The sequence below is a fragment of the Polyergus mexicanus genome, unplaced genomic scaffold (genome assembly GCF_030449975.1).
Source record: "Polyergus mexicanus isolate NDT 795.1 unplaced genomic scaffold, iyPolMexi1.0 SCAF_22, whole genome shotgun sequence".
Taxonomy (NCBI): Eukaryota; Metazoa; Arthropoda; class Insecta; order Hymenoptera; family Formicidae; genus Polyergus; species Polyergus mexicanus.
This window is the reverse complement of record NW_027223342.1, coordinates 1,405,199-1,432,843: the sequence shown is the minus strand read 5'-3', so window position 1 is coordinate 1,432,843 and position 27,645 is coordinate 1,405,199. Positions and strand designations below refer to the sequence as shown.

At 34.6% G+C, this 27,645-nt stretch overlaps 5 protein-coding genes across 16 annotated transcripts in view; 2 read left to right on the top strand and 3 right to left on the bottom strand.

Moving 5' to 3' along the window:
* LOC138942429 (WW domain-binding protein 4) overlaps window positions 1-15,754 on the bottom strand; it is a 31,513-nt gene extending 15,759 nt beyond the window's left edge. The window contains exons 1-2 of the mRNA XM_070312657.1: window positions 15,593-15,754; window positions 14,531-14,784 (exon numbers count right to left, since the gene is read on the bottom strand). Coding sequence (XP_070168758.1) covers window positions 14,531-14,532 — 2 coding nt within the window. The 5' untranslated portion in view covers window positions 14,533-14,784; window positions 15,593-15,754. The remainder of the gene's footprint in view (window positions 1-14,530; window positions 14,785-15,592) is intronic.
* LOC138942431 (calmodulin-lysine N-methyltransferase) lies at window positions 28-7,053 on the bottom strand. The gene is made up of 2 exons (XM_070312661.1): window positions 5,454-7,053; window positions 28-2,477 (listed from the first exon to the last, which is right to left on the bottom strand). The coding sequence occupies exons 1-2, from the start codon at window positions 6,105-6,107 to the stop codon at window positions 2,118-2,120; spliced, it is 1,014 nt and encodes a 337-aa protein (XP_070168762.1). The 5' UTR covers window positions 6,108-7,053; the 3' UTR covers window positions 28-2,117.
* A 1,021-nt stretch (window positions 15,755-16,775) lies between the features above and the next one.
* Window positions 16,776-20,127, top strand: LOC138942324 (post-GPI attachment to proteins factor 2). Its single transcript, XM_070312477.1, has 4 exons — window positions 16,776-17,299; window positions 17,596-17,842; window positions 17,939-18,151; window positions 18,239-20,127. The coding sequence occupies exons 1-4, from the start codon at window positions 17,108-17,110 to the stop codon at window positions 18,364-18,366; spliced, it is 780 nt and encodes a 259-aa protein (XP_070168578.1). The 5' UTR covers window positions 16,776-17,107; the 3' UTR covers window positions 18,367-20,127.
* On the bottom strand, window positions 18,202-23,159 carry L2hgdh (L-2-hydroxyglutarate dehydrogenase). Of its 4 annotated transcripts, none has more exons than XM_070312459.1 (9): window positions 22,599-23,151; window positions 21,707-21,851; window positions 20,894-21,089; window positions 20,346-20,558; window positions 19,915-20,106; window positions 19,568-19,839; window positions 19,220-19,399; window positions 18,871-19,153; window positions 18,208-18,369 (listed from the first exon to the last, which is right to left on the bottom strand). In XM_070312459.1, exons 2-8 carry the CDS (start codon window positions 21,790-21,792, stop codon window positions 18,958-18,960), a joined length of 1,335 nt encoding a protein of 444 aa, XP_070168560.1. In that variant the 5' UTR covers window positions 21,793-21,851; window positions 22,599-23,151; the 3' UTR covers window positions 18,208-18,369; window positions 18,871-18,957. The 4 variants fall into 4 exon arrangements, with proteins under 4 accessions (XP_070168562.1, XP_070168560.1, XP_070168559.1 ...); XM_070312458.1 differs by having other exon boundaries at window positions 21,707-21,836; XM_070312460.1 differs by lacking the exon at window positions 22,599-23,151 and adding an exon at window positions 22,094-22,384 and having other exon boundaries at window positions 21,707-21,836.
* A 453-nt stretch (window positions 23,160-23,612) lies between these two features.
* On the top strand, window positions 23,613-27,165 carry LOC138942323 (protein-L-isoaspartate(D-aspartate) O-methyltransferase). Of its 9 annotated transcripts, none has more exons than XM_070312473.1 (6): window positions 23,613-24,169; window positions 24,817-24,927; window positions 25,035-25,191; window positions 25,744-25,969; window positions 26,315-26,406; window positions 26,530-27,165. In XM_070312473.1, exons 2-6 carry the CDS (start codon window positions 24,878-24,880, stop codon window positions 26,710-26,712), a joined length of 708 nt encoding a protein of 235 aa, XP_070168574.1. In that variant the 5' UTR covers window positions 23,613-24,169; window positions 24,817-24,877; the 3' UTR covers window positions 26,713-27,165. The 9 variants fall into 9 exon arrangements, with proteins under 9 accessions (XP_070168574.1, XP_070168572.1, XP_070168576.1 ...); XM_070312471.1 differs by having other exon boundaries at window positions 23,614-24,169; window positions 25,028-25,191; XM_070312472.1 differs by lacking the exon at window positions 23,613-24,169 and adding an exon at window positions 24,263-24,661.
* Window positions 27,166-27,645: the final 480 nt, after the last annotated feature.

Genomic DNA, 27,645 nt, shown 5'->3' with positions numbered 1-27,645 from the left:
AAAAAAAAAAAAAAAAAAAAAACCACTACAACAATTATAACAATTTTAATCTCTGGAAGATTGCTGGGGAAAGACGATTGGACATTGAAAAAAAACATGATCGATTTTTTCATGAAATTAATTTTTTATTCCGTAATATAATAATTTAATTGCTGCTATTAATTACAATCCTATTTTTATACGAGTAGAGAGAGATTTTATGGACACTAAAACCATGTAAGGAGGTACGTATGAGTGGGAGTTTGGCAATTCTGTTGACTAGATTTTTAACTATGTATACGTATAGATTGGTCCTTTGAGGTAAAATGTTTTTTGTTTGTTTTTTTTTGTTTTTTTTTTTTTTGTTTTTTTCTCTTAGAACGCGAGATATACTTAAGAAATACTTGAGAATTATTTTGTCACAAAGTTATACATACGAGAATTTCTTAATAAATAAATAAATAAACCATCACACATACAATATACAATGTAACCAAGACAAAATCGACCTCTCTAAGAATCACTCTTTTATAAGTCTTAAAATTATCCTGCGATTACATTGTTTCGATTATAACGATCTATGTATATCTGTGTCTACAGTAACAAGCATAACAACTAATATTTTATTTACGTTTGGATCCAGCGTCTACATCGCTGAATTGGCAATCATTAATATTCTGCTTCTACCCGGCTTCGCTTTATTTTTGGACCCAAATAGCGTTAATTCTTAATTGATAATATTGATACTTTTCTCTCTCTCTCTCTCTCTCTCTCTCTCTCTCTCTCTCTCTCTCTCTCTCTCTCTCTCTCTTTATCCAAGAATACGGAAATGTCTTTTGACGCAATTAATAGAATACACTGTGATATAATCTATCAATTATACTTCAATGGTATTCAAATACTTCGATCTCACACGATTGGTCCTGTCAACTGCAAAGAATGAGGAACTCGAGAAGTATCTCGAACCATTTATTTAGAATTGAAATCCTAATCAATGATTGATGAAATTGCCGATATCGCATTGCCGTATTATAAATGACATCAATCGTCTTTCCAATGTTCCTATTCTCAATTCGATATAAAATCAGGTACGTCTAAAAACAGTCTCCCTATTAAGAGTCACATTTCAACCCCCCGGATGAAGAATATTATATAAGATATAATAGACAGTATGATCTATTTTGAAATATTTGTAATTTATAAATACATCTTATTATTAGAAGATTAATATATGTTGCCGATTTAATATCCCTGAATATTATTTAATCTTCGGCCATTTTGACCAATTCCTGGCTCTATTCTATAATATAATCTTTATCGCCCGATGTATGCTACGATATAAATATATTTTAGAGATATAATCGTAAATCTGAATTTTTTTCTGCCCCATTAAAGAATGTTTCCAGATATATGTTGCATGTAAAATGATACCAAAAGTCTCACCCGCTATAAAAATAATATCTGCGGGCCTCTCGCAATATTTTGGATTAATTTAAAGCGAAGGATTATATATAGTTCGTTATATCACACGGCGCATCGTTTATCTTCGCGCTATAAAACACGCTCTGAATAAAAATAAATATCTCTGTTGAAATAATTATGTGCGATTGAGTGCAAATAAATAAACCGATGTTTTAAAAGCACAAATATAATTTCAATATATTTGTACTTTTAGCTATATACGCATTTATCCATAAAATATCGGATATCTACCGCAAACTCTTAGGGGTTAATTAACGAGGGGTCCGGAGGGTAGGTCGGACATCGGTTCAAGCTTGATTCTCGCACGGAAAAATTCTTCCTTAAAGAACTTTCCCGATAACGGCGACGATGCGGAACGATGCGTACCAGCGGAAGATCGATCCGTAAGTGCATGCGAGCGCTAAACGTTTCATCAGATGACTAATAAAAAACCGGCCTTGACATTGTTGGACGACATGGAGGCAGTCTTGTATGCACCTTTATGTTTTATTATAGGATGAATGTGTTCTCTCCTCACGCGATATATTCAATCTTTTCACTTAATTCTATGTACGCGAACAAGGTCCGTATCAAAAAACATGTTAGCGAACGCATTTTCATTCCTCGCCGAGATTCCCGTCCGGCTGGTTGTCCTCGTCATCGTCGATCGAGCTCAATCATCCGGGTGGCGTCTTCTTCTGCTTCGTGAGCTCTAGTAACACCGGATAGTGCAGATCCGGGCAATATTCCGGATTGTTTTCCAGCAGCTCCAGATGCCGCGACCACACTGTATCGTCGTACAATTCCGTCTGTCGTGCTATGAAACCGCGTTTGATCGACGCCTCGGCAAACTTCTGGAATGTCGTGCCACGTCTGGGCGCCATCACTAAAGCGACCCCGTCGTCGGCCAGCCAGCCGTAGATCGTCTCCACCAGGTCCAATCGGGCGTCGTCGAAGAAGAGACAGTCTGCGCTCAGAATCACGTCGTAAAAACCCGAAGGCAGTCGCTCGTCCTCGTCGCCGACGATCGTCCGCGTCTACATTGAAAAATTACAATCAAGAATCCAGATTTCAGTCCGGCGCTAGAAATGAGATCAAGCCGGTATGTGTATTCGAGAATATCGATTCAAATCGGAATACGAGTATCGCTTCCATCAAAATCAAATAATATTTGCAGAATAAGATTCGTCACGTGCATTTGCAAAGTACTTATAAAAAAAGTTTAGCAAACTCATGGGAAATTGGAAACTTTGTATTAAGAAACTTTGTATGTAAGATATGGCTCGAATAAAACAACCTTTCAAGACTTTTGAAATGATTCTTTTCTAAGAACTTTTATCTTTGAAATCTCATTAAAATCGAAAAAGTTAATTATAAGAATTGTTATTTCTTGTAATCTGAAGACAATATTATAATCATGTAAAATATTGTGAAAGAATAACGTATTTTATATATATATATATATATATTTTTTTTATTGCGGAAGAAATAATCCATTGTACGATCGAAAGATCCATTGAAAGATGTTCTTCTCTCGCGTAAAGAACGATTCGAGAAGAGAACGGATATAAATCTCTGAAAAATGTGTACTTTGAAGCTTATCCGCGATATATTTATATTTTTTAACTTGATCAATAAAATAATTAAATTCGCGAATAAAATAACGAAAATCAAATTAATCGAATGAATCAAATTAAACCTCATATATGGTCTTTAATAACTAAACTGAACAAAAAAAATATTAGAGAAACCAATTGCGAATGTCAGATACATTGAAAAAAAAAGTTCAATAGTTCAACGTCAGATTTTTCAGATAAATGCGAAGATAGTTTTCGCGTAGGTAGACGAGTAAAGTATTCAAATATTCGTTTTTGCAATTGATCTTGATCAATCGTTCGAACAATCTTCGATTTTGTTTCGACGGTGCACAATCATGATCGATCCCGGCCAAGCGGAAATTTCCCATGAAAAAGATCGTGCGGAACGTTACGAGCTACCGGAAGAACGCAGAGGCTACATTATGGAGGCTACCGGAAATGGAGCTGAGGTTTAGCCGGAAATGTCCAAGTGGTGCGTCCATATATCCGACCCGGGTATCTCAAGGATCACGCGGGGATTCTACACCTCCATGTGGGTACATTTATACCCGAGAAAGGAGGATACATATATATGAAATATATATTTTCTATCTACCTATATCCATCTTTTTTTACCTTTTTAGGCATATGCAATATAAAAATTTAATAAAATAGAGCGATATTGAAACAGTTTCATAAATATTTTACATAAGAAATACATAGCAAATATATATATATATATATATATATATATATATATATATATATAAATGTATATTGAACATTAATTAAATACAGGAAGATTCTATAATAAAAAACTAATTTCCAATATTAATTTATGATTTAAAAATATGAATGAAACTTTTATCCATGATAAATTAGAAGGATAACTCAAATTTATATTAGAGATAAGTTTTCTTTCTATATATGTTTTCAAAGATACTCCCTAGATAAATTAGGTGACAGGTGTATTATGATATCATGACGTATTTCGAAATATATGCAATAGCACGTGTCTCCGTTACGTGACCCTATGGTCCTAGCACGTGCTTCGTGAAACATTTTATTCGCACGGTATCTATTCCACAATATATTTCACGGAGATGTGATAAGTTAAAAGAGATTACTACAACTTATCACTTTATCAAATTGTCGGAATGTTTCCCGTTTCTTTAAATTTTCCCGACCTCGAGGAAACTTATTCGCGTTGTATGAAAATAACGGACTATTACTCGTCGTCGCGAGATCGCAAATCGCCATCTGTTCTAGAATCGCGATTCTCGATTATTTTACGGCGTAAGACCTCAATTTTTCCATTCATCGACTCGCGATGACCGCGATGATTCATTGGATGACGAGCTGCGTAGGACGTGCAACCGCGAAACCAGGCGTATCGACGGTTAGCGAACTCGTCGTCATCGTCCTCATCACCGATGCGGATCACGTCGAACTTGGGAGTTTACGAGATGCGTTATTCAACCGTAGAGCCGATGACCACGCTGAATTCTGGCGGCCGCGATTAGCAAGGTTGACCCTTCAAATCCCAATGTCACTTGCAGATCCTCGAAACTCATACAAATGCGGATGCTTAATGTTTTTCGCATCTCCATGATACATTCCCAAAATCCGTACACGTTACTTGAAATTTAAAAGATTAAAAATAAAAAAAAAGTATGCGTTTTATATACAAAATTTCGATACGCGATATATATTTTTTATTATAGTTTACGATAATTATTAATTTATTCTCTACTCTTGGTTAACGACGCGATTGGATTTTTATTGAACGTAAATTCTAATACAGGCATAGGCCCGTGCCACGTAATGTGAAAGCTAAAAAAATATCCTCTTCATTAATATCTACAATATTTAATTTCCGGCTTCTTTGTGTAACCGCACGTGCTACTGCTGCAGTATTCTCGTCAAGCTTCAATATCGCTCCGATGTTGCTTTGAGAATATGCTTTTTCCACGCGTGTTTTATTACGCGCTCGCAGCAATCTGATGGAATACGACTTATCGAGAAGCAATGAAAACATGTTTCATATTGAGAAAATAAAGATGTTGAATTAATATTTATGATACTTTAAAAAGAAAATATCGCGCATCATCTATGATCAGAAGAGACATAATCGATAAAAGAGAAGAAAATTTTCTAGATACATAAATTACCAAACTTACCAGAATAATTAAAAAAAAAAAAAAAAAAAAAAAAAAAAAAAAAAAAAAAAAAACACTACAATCTATCTCCTCGAAATAAAGCTTGAAAATTCCTAATGCAATTCTTATTGATTCTCGCTTGTTTGTCGATTTAAGCGCGTTCTAAGCGCGTGCTATTTTAATCGCGCGCTCACAGTTTCGAGAGTAATCCCAGACTAATTCGAGAGAGAGAGAGAAAGAGAGAGAGAGAGAGAGATATCTCGAAGTGGGCATTCACCTTAACGCGGTTGCCATTGACCGCCGCCTGTCTGAGGGCCCTGGCGGCCCGGGCCCATTGCGCGACGCCGCAATCCACCAGATACGTCATGTCATTCCTGGCGACGATGCAGCGCACGTTGTCAACGCTGGTCACGTTGCCGTCCGTGAGCGTCACGGTACTGGGATTGCAATACTTGGCGACAAGGACGCCGGCTAGACAGCTCATCCCGCCGCCGAGTTCGAGGACGCTACGGTTCCGGCAGAGACCGCGGTTCCTCAGCAGATAGTAGGCCAGACACTCCTCGGACGGCCAGACGCACACGTTGCCGGTGTTGTTGAAGCCGATCAGCTCGCTCGCGGTGAAGCACTTGCTTATTCGACGTATCTGCACGTCGTACGACCGGCCGTCCAGACGGACCGAGTACTCGCACCAGCTGGACTCGCCGTCCGCTGGTGCATTCACCAACGGCGCGCATTCCAGCAGACCGAAGCTGGTAAACCGCCTCACCGACACCTCCTCGTCGGACTCGCTGCCGATCGGCTCCGGTGAACCTGTCAATGCCCTGGCCAGGATGCGCCATCGACGCTGAGCGCGAGTACTTTTCTTTGAACTGCGATCGTCGTTCGTCTCGATCGAGGATGCTTCTCGACGGGGTAGAATCTCCCGCGACATGTCGCGATCAAGGGCATCGATCGAAATCCGATAATGTCCACCTCCTGTTCCTTCTTTGACTTGAAACTTCTATCTTCTGTTTGCGAATGTTTACGCGAAAGACAACCTTCGAGAAATTCCGTCGGAGACTTTATTAACTTTGTCCCGATGAGCTCTCACTTTCGTTGCTGCAAACTCGTGGAAGACACGTGGGAGAGACGCGTGGTACTCTTATCGCTTGTCAACGGTTCGCCGGTTCAGAATCGAGCGGAATCGGCGCCGCCGTCTTTCTTCCCACGGCCGATTCAGACACATATCTCCCCTCGGACAATAGTTCGCCCCCGTGGGGCGGCTCTCGCCCGGCAAGGATAGAGATGGACGAAGGGACGAGCCAAGACTAAAAGCACCAAGTCAAGTTCTATCTCGCGCCACGCGGACGACGAGCGTTCTCCACGAGCATTGGATCGGCGCCTGCGCGGCTTCCCTTTCTTTCTCTCTCTCTCTCTCTTCCTCGTGGCTTCGCGCCGGTCCACCTTTTGCAATGTTCGACGTCTCCCCGCGGATGTTCCCCGACGTCGGGGAATCCCCCGACTGCGTGTCTGTCGCGCTTTCGTAAAGGTCTTCTGGCGCGCTGTCGCTTGAGCCGCCGCGTGACTCCGAATTAGCCTGAGCTTTTCCAAGATCCGAATCTCAATGGCTAATCGGATTCAATATAATCTGTAGAAATTGCGGCGTATACCGAAATTTGTCGGAACTTCTTGCGGAGAGGGGTATGATGGATTATACGCTGGCGGACACTCGACAGATTTATCATTCGAATAAACGAGCTACATCGTGAAAATAACGTGAAACGTTATTACTCGCTTTTTCCTCCTCATCTTATTATATGTATACACGGATAGAATTATCAAATCAATTTGACCGAGCAAACAGCATTTGTCGTTTGTAATTTCATTAGTGATGCAGAAAGAATGAGCGAGATCGTAAGACAGATAAATACGAATAATAAAAGATAATAAATCAGCGACAAAAATAGAAACAGGCAATACGGTTCATTTATCATTTCTTTCGCGCGCGCATATCAGATTATTATTATTTTTATATCCTATTAAAGTATTAATGAGTTTAAAGCTTTTGCTGGCACGTGTTCAATGTTACCATTATTTTTCCCGTTATCGGCTATATGTATATTGTAAATCTAATTATTTCCTATTTTTACGACGCTCCTTGTTCCGTCAATCTACCGAAACTACGAGTGGTACAATTTCTCGATAACGAAACACCGGAACAGCGTTGAATATTCGACAGATGTTCCAGTTAAAAAATTTTAACGACGCGTGGGTTTCTGATAACAAACGTATACGACGGAATCATAATCCATCCGCTTTAAATTTTCCTTGACAGCTTAACTTGAACTTTCATATATTCTTGTATGTCGGTTGAATTATTTCGTTTCTATTTTTCATCCGCCCTCGATCGGAACAATTCGAACATGAACATTGCTTTACCTTCGGATATATATATATATATATATATATATATCGGACATATTATTATAATAAAGTTAGAAAAAGGACAGGGAGAGAGAGAGAGAGAGAGAGAGAGGAAGAGGGAGCCTATATTAAATGCTCCGTTATAATATACAGCTCTGTTTATCCGAGCATGTCATAAGCCTGTTTCCAACATCATAACTGGTCGCTTTTCGCGCGTCGTGCCAAGACGCAAACACATCAAACTGTCACTAAATTAATGTTTAAGTCTTGACCAAAGTTTCCCGACAAGCGACGAGAAACACATTTGTTAATTGCTCTTTATTTGTTTATGCGATTTTACGCTTCACATAATCGTCAATCTCAATCTCAATCGCAAACGAATTAAGATCGAAATCTGTGATTATTTTCATCGTCGAAAATACGCGCAAATGTTCAATATTAATCACGTAAATATAAATAATAAAGAACATGATGGAATTTTTATTTATCTTCGGGCTTAATAAAACAAGGTGATCATTAATTTTAAATATCCAATTTAAACAATTCTTCATTCAGTTAAAGCAACAGTGGAATTACGTATTACGTATTAATAAATATCTTCTACAATAACCATTGTCAGTATATCAACGTAGTTTAACGAATCTCCCAATTTATATATTATAAAATGTAAATAATATACAAATATACATTTTATTTATCACGATTTTGATTTAGAATCTTAACTTCAGATATAGAATATAATATAAGCATAAGTCATTAAATTATTAAATCCTCATTACCTGTATATTTTTACAATCGCGAATATTTAAATATTTTCCATCGTTCGATGAACTAGATCTAAGAAGAAAGTTTACATAGAAAATTTTACTCGGTGACAAGATTTGGAAGCGAGCCAAAATTATGACAGCCAAAACAAATAATGATAGGTATGAACATGTGCGCGTAAAAAAAGGCTACGTTTTTTTCGCAATATTAATGTTAATTTACGCAAATATACGATGTATAAAATAAATATCTAAGCATCATAAATACCATAAATATCTAATTTAAAGGCAAGATATGAAAATCGCGCAGAATTGTGAATTCCGAATTATTCCTAAAAAATTCCTATATATTGCGCGAGATTACTAAAAAAGAGAAAAATTAAATCTTCACTACATATAAATTACACACAGTGTAATCAGCAGTTACATTTCCCATCTTGCACGGATCTTGCTAATACGGATGAAATTCAATTTCCTCGGAAATATATTGCTAGGACTAAATCTCGAAAATCGGTTTTACTGTTGCTTACTCAAGCTCCAAATTATTTGTACATTCGCGCCAAGACGTTTTTCTCTCCTTTATTGCGGCAATTATACGAAACACCATCTTATAAACAGATAAAATAATTGATGACAAAAAAGCCACTTCTCCAGAGGTTTCGCAGAGGTAAACATGGGGGACAGAATCGTCTATGGGAAATGCGATACTGGAAGAAGCACTAAATATATTTCTATGTCTACGGTCTTTCACATCTCCGTTATATTATCGCAGATGGCTCGGGTTTCTAGTTCCATTAGCGATTTATACGACGAAGCACACGTCGAAACGTCACCGGTACTTGTCTAGTGGATCCACACGTCCATTAAAGCTCTCTCATGCCCCTCATTTCGAGAGTCAACTTTTTAATTATTTGCGCAATTCGGTATATTTATATGCCTTGGAGAGATATTGACCCCCCCCCCCCACCCCTCCGATACATCTTGTCGTGGCGCGTCGAATCGGTTCTGTCATAATTATAGCGAAATCTAATTTTCAACGGTCAATGACATCGCTCCGAACGAATTCGTATGTGGAAACAGCCGGCGTAATCATATTTTATTTATACGAGAAATTTATATGTTAAAACTGAAAAATAAGCTTTTAAAATTTTCAATAAAGGAAAAGCTTAATATTTTTAACCGTAAGAAAATAATTGATAAGAAATTAACCATGAGATATAAATAACTTAATCATTCATAAATTTATAATATTGATGCGTAAATATATTCATATTTATACAAAATAGTATAAATATATATTTACAATATATTGATTGAATATTTATTGTGCAGGTTTTATAAATACTTAAATTACTAGAAAATCGAGTCTATTTTCTTGATAAATATTTAGATATACATAACAAATTAATTAATAAAATTATTTTCATATTTCAAAAGAATTAGTAGAAGATCTCGAGAAGCAGAAGTTTCTGATTAAATATATTTATCGATTTTTCGTCTTAAAATTTAAAAGAGACGCAACGGTGGGATTTTTTTGCGAGACACGATATTTCATATTGGAATACGAAACGTATAATCCCGTGTACGTCCGGGCACAAATTGAATTTCGTTAAAGCGCAAGGTGGTGATCTCTTCGCGGAGCAGCAGCAATGCTCCCATGTTTCCACACGCGTATCCCCTGCGGCGGCTTATGCAACTGCACCGAGGCTGCGGGCACGTACATGTGCTATCTACTTTATATTGTTTGACACAAATAGGATCCAGTGGCAGTGGTGCTCGTGGTTTCGCTTTCCCGTGTCAAGTCGATAGCCTCTAGGCGCTATGCGACGAATATAGATATCTACTTTCGCATTCCGTGAATGGAAATTTGCATTATTTGTTTCGTACGCTCTTATAACAAAATATATTTTATTATATTTTATATTATATCATTAGAGTGTGTGTGCGTATAAACATTTTTACTGTTAAATATACATAATATGCCTATCAACAAGAGAAAGATAATATAATAGCATATACCATACAATATAATATTATTTAAAGAGAGATAGTTTCTGTAAATGGAATTTTCAATTATAAAAAAAAATTTGCTCATGTATACTATTAATCAACCCTGTGTGTGTGGGTGTGTGTATCGGCGCGCGATTAAATCTCCGCTTTTTTTCCTCTGCACTGTTTTACGTGTACTTGAAATATTTCATCTCCAGCATTCGCGCGCCATGTGCGGTTGACATATAAGATGCGTAGCGGCGATACTATTATTTCTACCTATGCAAATGTGCTCTCGGATAGAAGATGCGGATACAGACAGGCGTTATTCGATTTAACAGAGTCGGCAAACGAAATCGCGAGAGTCGAGAAATCGATCGAGCATTGTTTATATACAGAATTGTGTACGATTTTACGGTGAAAACGATATGTACGCAAATTTACGAGATTTTAGAAAAATGATATTATCGATAAAAGAGATGAACATTTTGTTTTTAAGCAATTTATTATTTATGTTATATATTATAATTATACAATTCTTAATTTTAACTCCAAAGAATAATATTTTTAAATTTTCAAAGTATTATGAAAAACTCTATTGTGTAAAATTCAGGAAATGGTTAATAATCTGTTACAGACAATAATTCTGTGTGTCGTGAAATATCTTTTATAATTGACTTTTTAATTAAGATATAATTTACTTGTGCACGAAAGATCTTTTCTTTTAAATAAATATTTATAATCATATTCGATATCAAACGCTCAAATTTAACGTAAATTTAATTACCTTTATACCTAATGTGAAGACAAGATTTACTTTTAATCCGACTCCCTGGAATTGTCGAGTCTAACCTGTAATACAGCCAAGCGCATAATCTGCAGAAGACGTCTGCAGAAGATGTCTGTAGAAGACGTCTGCAGATCTGCGATTCGCCAAATCGTACGGAAATTGGTTCCTCCGATAATCACAAAGGACCGCAAGACTATAAATACGATGCACAAAGTATCAAATATCTAAGATTATATTTAAAATTATATTTAATCTCATTTCATTTTTATTTTTACGCTATTGTTGATTCTTTAAACGTATATTATATACATATACAATAAAATATATATTATATTTATATGTACATAGAGAGAAAGAAAGGTGCTTTCCTATATCATTATTTAAGAAAAATTAATTTCAAACCGATCATAGAATTTATTAGTAAAAATTATATATGGTGGTTTTACACATGACACCCTGTATAAGTTTATAAAAGCTAGGATAAAAATATTATTACGCGAGTGTTTAGCGGAAACAAACTTGAAAAATTACAAAAAGTCAGCGGAAAGAAAAGTCGCTAGGAGAAGAGAAGGAAGATGGAGGGCAAAATGAAGACAAGCTGTCGCAATGTAGACGCGGTAAAACGGTATCGCGGCGTTTCTCTGGCAAGAGTTAGCGACGCAATGCGTCTAGGAGTCTCGGGTCAGGAAAGTTACGTGACGACGTGAACGACGTCAGCGAAGAGACGTCGTCGTCGCGAAGAGACGTCGTCGTCGCGAAGGCACGTCTTTTCCTTTCGGCGGGCTTCGCTGACAATTCCGCGGATTCATGTAAGCAAAAGCGGCTGTGTTGGCCAATGACGGGCGCCAAATGCCCCACATTTGCTTATTAAGGACAGAAGCAGTTACGATGAAGCGGACAATGGAGCCGCTATCGCCGCCAAGAACAGTGCATCGTTCTATGTAACGCGACACAGTTACAGATGCAGTTATGACAGATGCGTGTAGAAGGACGTTCGAATTTAATAGATGATCGATACTATTCGATACTTCGCGCAAAAATATCGGTATTTTTATATTAATCAAGAAAATATTCTCTAGGAAAGTAAATTTTTAAGGAATGCAAATAAAAAGATAAATTAATTAAAATTCAATTTCTCTTCTTTTTTTCGCCAAGATTAAATAAAATTAAAATAAATTTTATTTCAAATTATAAACTGTACTTAATCTAAAGTCTAGTTTAAAGAAATTTCGACACTCCTTACTGACTTTCGCTAATTGTAAGTCAAAGGCGGTTTATAAAATTCTTCGACAAACACATGCTTCTTATAATTTGTACATTTTTCAAGATCCACCGTGTACACTTTTTAATATCGGAAAAAACTTCGCTCAGATAATCATACGATTCTAATTCCGATATGTGCTTATTGTCACATGGTTTTATTGCAATAGGGCGTCGGGTTTACGCACGTGAGAATCGACAAGATAAGGCCGCACCCGTGTCAAGGAAGTTATATTTTTAACAGATACGGGTACTGTGTAACTGCAAGTTATATGCGCATTAAATGAAGACATAGTATAGAGAAAATGTGAATAGAATACCTCGTGTGCTCGCGCGCGCGCGCGCGTAGAGAAGAAAATAAAGTAAAATAAAAAATTCAGACAAAATCTAACAATCGAAAGAGAAACCGCTTCCCGAATTCTACTCCGAAGTTCTATTTAAAAAAAAAATTAATACTCTCAAACAGAAACGGGCCTAAGCCGTATGTACGTATATATGCGATGGTGTCTGCAAATTTTTCCCCAGTCACGAATTCGCGCACGTGGCGCAGGAATAGTAATTCGCTTTACGGGAATCACATAATGTGGATTATAATAAGCTCTCCGTTATCAGCTAGACCCAGATCATGCTATGCTGTCTGCGGAAAATAAATAATATATAGCATATGCTACTGCGTAGATACTGCGGTAATAAACACGGCGAAGACTATTATATTATTAATTAGATGAGTGATCGTTTCTTTTACATAATAAAAAAATATTTTAATCAATATTATAACATATGGAGATAAGCTGTTGGGGGAGGGACATAATTTCGTTGATATATCGTGTTACATTCCGTTTTAATTCCCTACGAGCTCGCCAGATTATACGAAAAGCGATTTTGCCTAACTATGTAAGTTGAGACGTAAGTTCGACACACAGGACGGCGGAAACACGTGAGACATAATGCTCACATTTCACAACATAATTCTCTAGAAATAGACGGGAAAGTTAAATATTATACAATCTCTCTCCTGTCAATTTTCAATAATTCTTCAAACATCCTAAGCAATTCTTTTTAAATACTTTTACATATAATTAATAATTATATATATGTAATTGTATGTCCGATCTATTTCTTTTATACAATATTGAATAATGTTTTTAGACTGTTAACAGCTTGTAATTGAATTTCCCTGTACGAGAGAGAATATAATTACATCTCTCTTGCAACATAATTATTGAACGCGTAATTTCTATTACAAAATAAGGATTTTTGCACGGCAAAAATCAATTACATATTACGTTATACTTTGCCAAATTTGTACGTGAGTGTCAATATAGCTGAAACTCGCGATTACCGGAAAAAATTTATATCCCGAATATTATATCACGTTACTTGATATTGATTATTCCGATGATGAAATATAACTGATATAAAAGTACGAGTTTTACATTTTTCTTTCAATTTAAAGTGTTTCAATTTAAGCGATAAGGAAAATATCGATATCTTTCGATGGATTCCTTACGAAAGTACTTTTCAGAAAAGGCGAGATATCAGAATATACATACATGATGTCGGCGCGATTGATACACGCTTATTGCGAAATCAGATGCCCTTTATGCACGTTATATGTGTAGTATATGCTATATTTATATGCTATAAACGAAGGGGACGAACATTTTGTCATATCGCCAAATAGCGTTACGATTAGAAATAAAATCTCTCGATATATAAAAGCAGATATATCAATACTCGAGAATTGCTCATATCGTTTAATATTTCTCTCTCTATTCAAAATTTAAAATAAACATCTTTTTGTAAATATAGAGATTTTGACATTGTGCATACATGCGGGATTTGTAAGAAAATTATTAAGTATCAATTTTTCTTTAATTAATTAATTTAATGTATTATTTTTTTATAACCTATAATTATGTGTGAATATATTTATCTCGATAATTTTTTAATTATAACAATTTAATATAATTTAATGTATAATAATTATATTTACTTATAATTATGTATAAATCTCTACAAAATATCGAGCGAGATCTCTATATTTACCCGATTACAAACTCGAGTAATATTTGAGTCTAAAGTGAGGTTAGCGCGAATATATGTATATCTACGATAGAAAACGAGATAAAAAATTGCGTTACTCACATTTTCGAATCCCTGCCGACGATATCTCACAGATGTTTTATGGACGATGGAAGGATCGATCCAGAGCACTCCTCATTAATTTTCACTCATCACTTTTCCAGAAGAAGAAAGGACACAAAACACTTGTTACGTTCAACGTATCTAACCTCGCAGCTCTAAGAATCTTCGCGTTCCCACGGACTTTCGTTTTTTAACTGTCACTATACGTGTTACGAACAAATGATACAGCACGATCGATTCCGGCTCGTCGTAATCTGTATATAGATACGTAAATCGTAAATATATCTTGCGCAACAAAACAATATAATGAATGTATAATGGACATTTGAGATTTGAGTAATCTTCGCGAGATCTCGACTCTCGATGCAACGCGCGTGAACGTTGACGATGTTAACTGTCGCGTTTGACACAATGGCGCCATCTCTCGCGAGACGAAATGTATATCGGTCATAGACATAAAATATATAGATATAATAAATACATACTTTTTATGTTCTATTCTTTGTCGCGATAAACGGGGAGCACACACTTTTGCATAAGCGCATAATCATAAGCATAAGGAATTTGATTGGTCAATTTCGTTATGCGTAAGAAAATAGACCAATCAATTTTCTTATGCTTGTGGTTATGCGTTTATGTAAAAGTGTGTGCTCCTCGCTATACCTACTTCACGCGAATAAAACACACGAAATATTTACTTTTAAACGAAATCGTTGCTTCGATGCACTTATTTACGATGAGTTACTTAGCCATAATAAGTTAAATAATTATGCGAAATGATATTCACTAATCTCATATTTATCAGAGAATGATCCCGTAATACTTCACGCATCGCATCTTGAAAATTAATATGTACTATATGCACATGTGTATATATATATATATATATATATATATATATATATATATATATATATATATGGAGCGCGTTCCATCGCTGCCTATTTGTTGGAATAACAATATGTGAGCGCGTATAAACATCAACAATAATAACACCGCAAATGTCGGATTTATACGCAATCAAAAATTATTAAAATTTGGTTCCAATTATGACTTACTCACCAATTAAATGCGTCGCGATTCAGAGTCGATTCGTCGCGCGTTCGTGACGTTTCGTTACAGACTTCGGTATGATGTCAGCAACGTCACGTCGATTATGGCGGGAAACTGACGCGGGAGAAGCTCCGTGAAGTTTGACACTCACGTTTATTCGCGATTTCTAGAGACTCATTAAGGCCGGTTCTACAATAAGTCGTACGTCGTTAATCGTATGGAAATTGACCAATCACAGTCGATAATTAAAAAAAAAAAAAAAAAAATTGGATTGTGGTTGATCAATTTGCTTACGGCTAACGACGTACGACTTATTGTAGAACCGGCCTAAAAAATTATAATTATGATTTTAATTATGATTCAATCATCAATTAAATACGTCGTGATTTTTAGCATCGATCCGCTGACGTTTCGTTAATGACTCCGAAACTACGTCGGCAGCTTCACGTTGATATATTAAACGTCGTCGATCGTATTAAATTAATGATGGTTATTTATTAAAACTTGACGATGAGCAATTAGAAAATCGCAGACGGAATATAATATCATATGCACAATACATTTCAAACATGTAAACTTCACACGTATATTATTAATAAACGTTCGATATGTTTTACGTTTTTTGATTTATAATTCTATTATCTATAATATATAGCATTAGCCGAACTTACTCGACAAAAACCAAAAAGATTGCATTTTTGTATTTTGCATGCTTTTATAATATTTAATATTTTAATAATTTTTAATATTTTATATGCTCATGATATGTCGGTATTCTTTTGAATTTGAGAATATATAAGAACGAGAAAATTTAGGCTCCAACATAATAAATAAAAAAAACAAGTACAGGAAATATAATGACAAGAAGAATAATGCGCTTTCTACAGTGTTAAAAATTTGTGCTTTATAAGAGAGAAAATATATATCTCACGTATCAAATTGACACGACGAAAACTTTCCATGGAAGGTTTTATATAGGAGGGAGAGAGGAGTTTATACAATATAAATTATATAATTTCGAAAATATATATTATGGAAAAATATACGGCAAAAATATGTATGTATATATTTTTAACGCATCAAAATCTAAGCCCTTCGAGGAGAATTTAGAGTTTTACGTCGTTTTTTTTATGATGAGGAGCCATCTCGCGCGCAAAAGCGAGAACAAATTCGTCGCAAATTCGGCGTTGCGGCTTGCGGCTTGCGGCAACGGCAAACGGCAATGCGTCGGAGCGTCGGTCGAACTCGTGTTCGATCAATTTGATAGCCTAACCTCGCACCTCGCACCAGTGTGTGCAATGCTATATTTCGTTTATCATCTCGCGAGATCGAGCCGATCGTCGTGCACGATCGTTTCCTTCGATCGGGATGCGAATCTCGCATCCGTACCGCGGATATACGTCCAAGAAAATACGAAAGAAGCGCGCTCCGCTAGTGTTTACGTATCGACGCATTAACCTTATTATCGCGTTCACGCGCGTTATGACGTAAAGTGACTGCGGACGGCCGGGAGTCCAATATATCATGAGCAAGCTTAGATTAGGGTCAGATTATATCCCCTTAACCACGGAGGAGGATATGTACAAGATCCGCGTCGTCATACCGTTTTCCAAAGTGGCATGGCTCACCGTGTCACTGCCGTTCCTGGCGTTCGTCTTTTGCGTTGCCTGGTCAGTCCTATATAATTTCGAACATTCTACCTCCACTCATTGCCAGGTACGATTATTGCGCGAAACAGTAATGAATGTCTTTTTATATGGTTCGCGCACTCACCCACTCATACACACAAGGCTGGAACCATCTTCCATGACTTTGCATAAATGACTATTTTTATGATAAATTTCTAGTATGAAGAATATCTTATTTCAACATATTTTGAAGATTAAAGAAACTTAATAGCGTTAATTAAGAGATTTAGCAGATATCTTGAAATAACAATATTTTTGACACATAAGCGGAAAGCTATATTCGTGAAAAATAATTTTCTCTTCCCTGATGTGCAATTCTTATAGGTGTATAATTTTTTACCATCTGTCTCGGCGGCCATTGGTCATTACAGGCCTCAAAGAGATGTCTGGAAAACTGCCATAGCGCTGCAAGCAATAGCGAGAACTTTAGTGTTTATGATGTACTATCGTTACTATAAAGAACATGTTTACATATGGGCGCGATATTTAAGCAATGTCGCGCTTGTTATGTATGCCATTGAAAATACATCTCTCGTGACATTGAGTTTTTGGACTTCCAATGAGAATTACAGTATGTAAGAGTGTGCATATACAAATTTCCATCAATATGCGTACAAGTATTTTATATGAGATATACGATGATTGATTTATATTATTTTTCTTACAGCATTTCATAAAATATCTTTTATAATGTTCTTGTTAACATCTTTTATACACATGTTCTTAGCATATTATATTATGAGGAGTTGTCTGAATATTGCCAAAGACTTTCATGATACTTCTTTGAAATGGAAACGGAGATCAATGATGTTAAATGTATTTTCTACATCAATAGCATGTTATTTCTTTTATAGGCATAATAAATATTGTGAACCTTTAGGTAAGGCAACATTAATAGACATTATTATTATTGCAAAATAATGTTCTTATTATCTTATATAAAAAGTCACATTATATATAATTTCAGTATATTCTATGTTTGCTCTGAGTGAATATGGAGTTGTAATCTCAAATATGGGATATCATCTAACTGCAGCATTGGATTTTGCCACAACACATCTTATGATATCAGGAAATAGACTCAGAATTATCTAAAATCTTTTGATTCACAGTTTGAGATTAGTATTACTATATATATATATATATATATATATATATATATATATATATATATATATATTTGATCTTTATTGTATATTATTGTACATATCGTTTCAATCTAAAGTCTATATTATTCTCAATTTCCATATTAGAAAATTAGTTATTAGATAATTTACATCAGAGAGAATTTATATATTGACTGTAACTTTTCAAGAGAGCATGAATGTATTGTAAATATTAATATCAGAGACATACATCAAAATTTGTATAGAGATAAATTTTTTATAATGCTTTAGATAATGCTAGAAATGATGAGTACAGAATCTTGTATATTTGCTTGTTTTTGCTATTATCTTTTATTACAACTATCATCCTTTATTATTTATCGCAACAAAGAAATATATACAAAAAATAAATAAATATATATATATATAGAAAACAAATTTGTTTACTTATATATAATATAAATTACATAACATGTAAAAAATATATGCGTACCTTCTTTGAATATCTTTTCTCTAAATACCCGTTTTATTTTTAATTTGGACACTTAAACACAAATATATATATATCAATATCAATAGTTTAAAGTTTGAAATCACGGTCGAGTTTATCGGCAATAAATTTTGCTATAGCCAAACAGCTAGTTGCAGCGGGTGACGGCGCGTTTCGGCAATGCAATACTCTACTTCCGATTGCACCAGTGCCTCCGTCAAAGACGAAATCGTCTACTAATTTGCCATCTTTATCTAGCGCTTGCGCTCTCACACCCGCTGGTCCTCTATTAATAAATATTTATAAGAATCGGCGATAATTTTACCGAGATCACAGCACAGAAAATACTAACCTTTTGACATCTTTATATGTAACTTCAGGAATAAACTTTTGTAAGTCCTTCACTGCTAATGGATAGAAAATTGATTTTATAACTTCCTGGCAACCTGGTATAAAATATCGGAAGCATAGTTTGTATAAACCAGGAAATCTCGCCATTTCTATGCAATCTCTCATATTTATATCGAACCAGCTAAAACACAGGAATAATTTTAATATTGTTAAAATCTGGCCTCTATTTATGATTGAATGCATCAATAATTGTATCTAGATATATATTTTACGATATTGCTCGCAAATATTATCATGTTTGATTTTAATAAATAATATATTTATAATAATAAAAAGAAAAAATCGTTACCTATAGCCTTCTCTAGCGAATGCGAGAACAGCATTAGGACCTAGCCAGATCTCGCCCGTTACTCTAGGTGTAAAATGCACGCCTAGAAATGGGAATCTGGCATCAGGCACCGGATACACATTGGTCGTGCAGAGATGCCGCTTGTTATCGTTCAAAAGAAGATACTCGCCGCGGAACGGTACTATTCGCGGACTTACATCGCAGCCTGTCATTACTGCCAGACGATCCGAATGCAGACCGGCGCACGTCAGCACATACTTTGTTGGTATACACTTTAAGAAAAAAATCGTTAAAGTATTAGATATTGTTACATTTAATGAAATATATCTTTAAGGAAAAAATCTTACCCGATTTTTCGATTGAACGGATATGGGGGTCAGTTGGCCTTTTTCTTTCGATTCCGCCATCTCCGCGAATCCAATTACTTCGAAATTGAGGAAAATCTCACCTCCCAATTTTTTAAAATCTTCGGCGAAAGCTTTACACACGACTGCCCAATCTACTATACCTGTCCATGGTGACCATAGAGCCCTTTCTCCCTGAAAACGAGTATAATTTTATCGATTATTCATTATTTTTTATTTAGGTTTTTATTGCAGCCATATCTTTTATCTTCAATGCTAAAAAGGAAATTAAAATATTATGAAGATATTAATATTATATGAGATAACCACAAGTTCAATTTTTATTAAGAAAATATTAACTCTGAATATTAGTACACTGATAAAAAGGAGATTTTAAATATAATCTTTTTTTTTTTTTTTTGCTCGCACTATACCTTGCATTTTGGTTCGTATTTAGATATGCAATCTTTCTCAACGATTTGAAGATCCGGTACATTGTTCTTTGTACCTCGATCGAAAAGATCATCTATTCTCTTGACTTGATTCGAATTTTGGGCGACAATCAACTTACCAACCTTCTTGTGAGGTATGTTGTTTTTGCAAAAGTACTCGTAACAAAGTTTTAATCCTTCGACACAGAGCTTCGCCTATTAACGATCGTTGAATTAAACGTCTTTTAATTCTTTAATTATGTGTGTATTATACATGTACTATGTAAATATATAAAAATCAATTTCAGCAATCTCACATTTCAAAAATAGTAAGCTTATAATTAATTTTATTTATTAAGTTTCAGTTTTTAATCTTAAGTTGCTTTTCTCTTATATTAGATATCGCGATACAAGAAAGAACGATAACGATCAGCAATAATAAAAAAATAATTTAATGCTCTTATCAATTTTCACTTCTTAATTATTCAGATTTGATGGTATTGATCTTCTAGATGGTTGAATGTGAGAAATTACCCTTTATTTCAGTTTACCTTCATACTTCCAGGAGTGTAATAAATGCCGGCATGTATCACTCCGCTATTGTGCCCTGTTTGATGCATGGCTAGGACATTCTCCTTTTCTACGATAGCCATCTTCATATTCGGATGTCTCATGATCATCTCGCGGGCGGTAGCGCAACCGACAATACCACCGCCGACAATCACCAGGTCGTAGGCGCTGCATGTGCTGAAAATTTTATTCATGTTCATCCGAATATTTCTTCTTGTATTTACAACGAGGTAACAATAGTTTCACGAGCTATTTTAAGCAATGTATATATGATACAATATAACTTGTCTACCGAACGCATTTATTTTTCAATACCAATTTTTCGAAGATTATAATTTATATTTATGGATTATTAGAGAAACATTTTTTTTCATACATAGTAAAAATAGTAAAGCATAAAATTATTAATAAAATTAAAAATAGAATCAATCACATTTGATGGACATATTATTCTGTATTATAAGATTTTATGAAATATACAAGATTTTTGCAATAAAAAGAAGAAAGTTTACACATTGAAAAGTAGTGCAGTATCCATATCAATCTGCGTTGTTGGATAGCAAGTTATAATTTTATGAAATATACGTTTATTAATGCTCGACTATAGCCTATTATCAAGTATATTAGCCGGAGAGAAGATTTGGATAAGAACTTATTGTTAACAATTCCGCACTGGATTAAACGGCGTTTATTATTAAATGCTGTCTTTCAACGGGATTTTGCGGGATAACAGTACATTCTATCTGCGATAATAATATCCGATATGTATGTCTCAGAAAAAAAAATAAAGATACCTCGCGGCAGTAGAACCGTGACGACATAAATAATACAGCGGTTTGGTTCTCTTGGTCAGAGACGTTATCAAATTCGTCTTCATCATATGTTGGATATGTCGTCACCTCAGATGATTAGATTATACGTTTCCTACAAAACATATTGCTACCACTTATGTAATTAATTTCTCATATATTAACATTAGTCGTCTCTCGTATTAAAATAAATGTCATCTTAATTTTGACGACTGGCGTTTAATTTCACGATATTTCTCTCTTCTTTTTTTTTGTCAATAATTTGTTAACGACAAGATTAAAGAAATTCTCGATAAATCGAAATATTTTTCGTATACGAAAGAATTAATTAAAATTATATATTATGTGATAATTAAATATACACATACATACATTATAAAATTAATTTAACGTGAACTTTTGATACTAAAGTTACTCGAATAAGCATTCGATTTAATAGAAACTTTTTATCATATTTTTTAATTATATCTCTTCTCTCTTTCTAATTGCTCCATTCATACATGTGTTTATCACGTGGATCGATTATGTAATACACAGGCACAGCGAAATATTATATATATATTTGTAATGACTATACACACTAATCATTGCACAAGCACTGCGATAGATATGTTTTTATCTCGCCATAAAATAGATCTAAAATTTTGAGAAAATGCGCAGCGTCGCGTTATCAATATATGCATATATATATATATATCAAAAGAAAGAAAGAAAGAAGTTATAGCCGCGTCTAAACTAACAAGGAGACGAGATACAGATGACTGTATTTGAACTGAAGCGATATCGAAATCTATAAATAACTCTCGGAGCTCAATGTATTATACTTCGTCGCGTTGTTATCAGATAAAGTTACTCAGGTGACACGAAATTTACGTACTTTATATATGCTCTCCCGTCATATCCACCTGTCAACGAAAATATTTTTCGCGCAACGAAATATAAAACGTCTGGCTCAGAAAAGACCACTGCGATTTTCTGGCATTCTGAGCAAGACGATAAAAGATATACATATATATTCACATTTTACATTCTATTATGAAAGATAACATAAATTAAATGGCTGTCGTCTCTGAGCTTTTAAAGGTTATGTCGCGATCGTTAAAGTCGATAAAGTCGTTACTGTCGACGAAGTGGTGCCGCTCGTGGCAACTATGGGAATCATCTCTACGATTTACTTTACCGACGTTTTCAAAATTTCAGTTACTCCATCGTTCGCGCCGCGTTCGTTTCTGTATCGCGTAAAAACCGGATTTATTCGCATAAATAACGCGAGTTTATTAATTTATTCGCGTTTCTCGTACTGTACAGTGTACAGTGTGAATGCGTGATTAGTGATAAATGTCCAAATTGAATTGTAAGTTTTTCAACGTTTCCTCAATGCAGGGTTATTACTTTTAGCTGCTATCTCTTATTTTCACGCCTTTCTCCATAACACAATATTATGTATTTCTTCCAATTTTAAAGACAGAGAGTATAACAAACGTGTAGCTAAAAAGAATAACTCTGATATTATAATAATTGTAGCTGATATTAACTATATTTGAGATTTATGCGAAATAATAATCTGATATATATTAATTTGTTCTCTCTCTCTGTCTCTCTCTCTGTCTCTCTCTCTCTCTCTCTCTCTCGCCTGCTATAATAAAATAAGAAATTCATGTTCGAATAAAATTTATTTAATGTGGTCTATATTTTCAGGTTGTACTTAACGTTGGATTTGTCGTCTCGGTAATCGCAATATGTATTCTATCTCTGAATTTCTGCTATTCTATCATCGTTAACAAAATGTTTTTGACATCGAAAATTTGTATGCGATTTCTCTTTTCCTTTGCCATATTGCGATACATATATACATCACGTGCTAATTCCGCGACACAAGATTTGCTGAGCAAAATTAGTTGTATAGTAATAATCGAAATATACAAATCTGTCGATATACATGTGATGGTTATATATATTCCAAATTATACATATATATATCAAATCAATTGTGTGGTTTAATTTATATAGGGGAGATACACTTTTTATGCTTGATACGCGAGAAGTAAGCATAATTACTATTAAACTGCAAATGATAATAATCGTATGCTAGTTTAAGTAGATTTTTACAAATAGTTGTATCAATACACTTATGGCACTATATTCTGTAGCACTTAGAATTCTCATGCACTACGTTTCGCCGGCAGAGAATTTTAATCGGTTCGACATATATGTATAGCACGGTTTATTCAGATGTAGCCAATTAGATTTTCGGAGCTATTTGAAGAAGATATTTTGAAATTTCTCTTTCTTTGTCGAACGAAATTCGCGCGGAAAATATTTTTTTATCTATAGCCGACGCGACCAAACTCGCATCCAAAATGCGCAAAATCGATCGACCGCTCGGAATGCCTTATAACAACGACGACGTAAATAGAATTGCAACAGTTATGTAATTGAACTCTCTCGGTAAGTAATCTTTTCTCAAATAGAAACACAATTGAGTATTTATTTCGTTATTCGTCATAGTTATATCCATCATAATCTTTAAATTGATGAAATTGAAAAAAGAGAATTGTTGTTTTTATTTTATTCGATACTTTATCAATGACATGTAAAATAATACTTTACAACTTTTTTTTTTTTTTCCTATTTACGACACGATGTGAGTTCGAATAAGTTGCCAAGTCATTCGTCTCGTAGCATTTAAATGTGCACATATCGTCAAAAATTCGGGATCACATTGCGCGTCACGATAGTTACTTATCTCGCGAACAAGGAGCAAATCGATAAGCGTACCGCATCAGCTGTTTTATAATCCCCACCAGTAATGCTCCCTTAATTTCACTACCTCGCTACCTGTATCCTGTATCCTCAATTCCTCACGGCCATGTTAGGCACGGATATACAAGAGGAATGAGGACGTTTCGCAATAAATGAGACTTTATTGTAGTCTTCGAGGTGCGTTTAATTAATCTTTTGCTTTTTTTTTATTTTTTCATTGACGCTTGCCTTAAAAAATCGTCGCGTAAATTACACGATCGTTAGAAATTTGTTCTGGTAGGTCCTGTTGTCAATCTGTCAGTTGAATCTGTATGTTGTTTTATGTTTAATAGATCTTCTTGGCTACATTACAAAGCCTGTGGATCGTAAGAAAAACAGTCCACAAAGCATGGCATGGCACTGCAACGGCACTACAAATCAAGAGATGGTGACAAAGTTGAAAGGTAAATGATCCTTGCGTGATTATCACAAGGTTGGCTTAATTTATGCGAACAAGAGTGTTGAGTGTTTCTTTTTGTTGGACACAATCATTTATCTGTATAGCAATTAGGGACAGATTATTCACAGATGCTGGCATATTGGCAACGGATAGGGCAGAAGCTGCAATGCTTATTGTTGACAGAGCAAAATATTGCCACGAATCAGATCCTTACCTTGATCGTCCTAGAAGAATTGGTTACAACGTGACAATCAGTGCACCACATATGGTAAGCATATATTTTAAATTTTACAAGGCCCGATATCTTTTTGTACAATGAAGAAAATTGTACACATATAATTATCCTTTTAATACTTATTACATTACTTATTACATTAAATAAAAAAAATGTATAAAAATCATATAATTTTTGTAAATATAGTTATTAATCTAGAGAAAGAGAGAAATGATTAAGCTATCTCAATACAATTTTTACAAAGCTAAATAAAATTTTAATATATAGATTTTTTTGCTTAATACATTTTTAATATTTTTTTATATTGATATTTCTGATTATTGTATAAAATATGAATTGATTTTAATACACACGTAAAATGAGGATATCAAAGAATATACTCTCCTTTTATCTCATCTTTATATTATTGTATTTACCATATGTTAAGTTCATATTTAGTTTGAGATAATCAGAGATTTTCCAAGCAACAATATTGGCATATTATACATAGATAAATGTCACTGAAGATAATATGTACATTTCTCGAAGTGTTTAATCCACTCGATAATAGTTCGATAAATCACTCGTGTATTATATCTTTTGCAGCATGCATACGCGTTGTCAATCCTTTCCGATCAACTCTTTGATGGCGCCAAGGCACTTGATGTCGGCTCAGGCTCGGGATATCTATCAGCCTGTATGGCATACATGGTAGGCTCGAACGGACATGTAATCGGTATCGAGCATATTCCCGAGCTCATAGAAATTTCTACTAGGAACGTACGCGAAGACAATCCGGATTTTTTCAAGGAAAACCGCATCAAATTCATCGGTAAGCTGCCAATACTTTGTTAACATTATGCCTCACTGTTATCGACCTTGGAATTCCATTTGACAATCGAAACTCTTTCCTTTAACGCGTCAATATTACGCCATTCCTTCGTCTCTCGTTTTATTATAGAAATTTATTGTACAATAAAAAAAGAAAACGTTCAAAAAGTATTACATGTTTGCATAATTCGAATAAAAGATACTCGTGATCCATCCACGTGGAGTAGGTATGTACGTTGCCGTGAAGAGTCAAACGGAACACTGTCCACTGACTGTATGGCTTTGCTGTAAAGGTAAAAGATAAAGACTGTGCCGACTAACAACAGGTCATTATGAATGCGCCTAGTGGGAGACGGCAGATTGGGACACGCTGCTGACGGCCCTTACAATGCTATACACGTTGGAGCAGCGGCCGATACTTTACCGCAAGAGGTAAACGTAAGCAGTATATAAAGTTTATGTAGCAGTAGTAAGTAAAGCACACAGTATATAGAAAATTTATACGAAAATGTACGAAGGCTATAATCGATGCGACAATGTAAACGGTACCAATTATTACAGTTGATAAACCAATTAGCTCCCGGAGGTCGACTGATATGCCCAGTCGTGGCTATAGAAGGTTTTCAAAGGTTTCAAAATCTGCTGCAGGTGGACAAGAATACAGACGGCACGATCGCGAAGAAGAAACTAATGCAAGTTTCTTATGTTCCTCTAACAGATCCTACTACTCAATTACGTAATTAGAGTTTTTAGAATGAGGTCTCTTTTCACAGCGAACGCGTAATTTGAGCAAGCAATTAAATAATCGTCGATCAACGATAATCGGAATTTGTATCTATGAACCAATTCTTTTCATGCATGCATAAACATGAAACATGTTCCGTTTTCGACAGATTAGGAATATAATAAATTATATTTTACATATGTATTCCCCCTCCCCTATTAATTTCTTTATATAATCCACTTAAGTTGACATTTTGCGAATTGTAGTCACGAATCTATTTATTGATTATTTATGTTTAATGCAATTCGCGCGCGATTATCATATTCTGTAGTCATAAAAGTCAAAATTTGCCGCAGCATGAAGATTCATGCTATATTGTTTTTTTGTAGATAATATATATTAAATATTCCAATTCTTATGCAAGCAAAGGATTGTAACGAATTAATAATAAAAAGATAAATCTTTATATATAATGAGAGATAAAATACAATTTTATATATACTATTGTATATTTTGTTTCTAACTCTTGCTCACATGTATCGTGTACGATATCGAGTCCGAAATATATTTCTATGTTCAAAAATTATATGATATAATTTACATAAATAAATGTTGTACAAGGAAAAGCTAAAAGTTAGCTCACAAAGATATAGCTTATCAAACAATTGTGATTTATGCAAATAAGTATCGTACGATTCTAGGAAAAGCTAAATTAACACAAAAATATAGCTTATCAAACAATCTTCATTTTAAATTTTAAACTTTATTACAACAATAAAAGTATATAGATGTTTGATTATATATAATGTATATAGGTATATATATATATATTAATTTGTATATAATAATTTATGAATATAATAAATTAATATGAATAATTTGTGCTGTTTTCATCAGAGATATATATATATATATATCTGATGAAAACAGCACAAATTATTCATATTAATTTA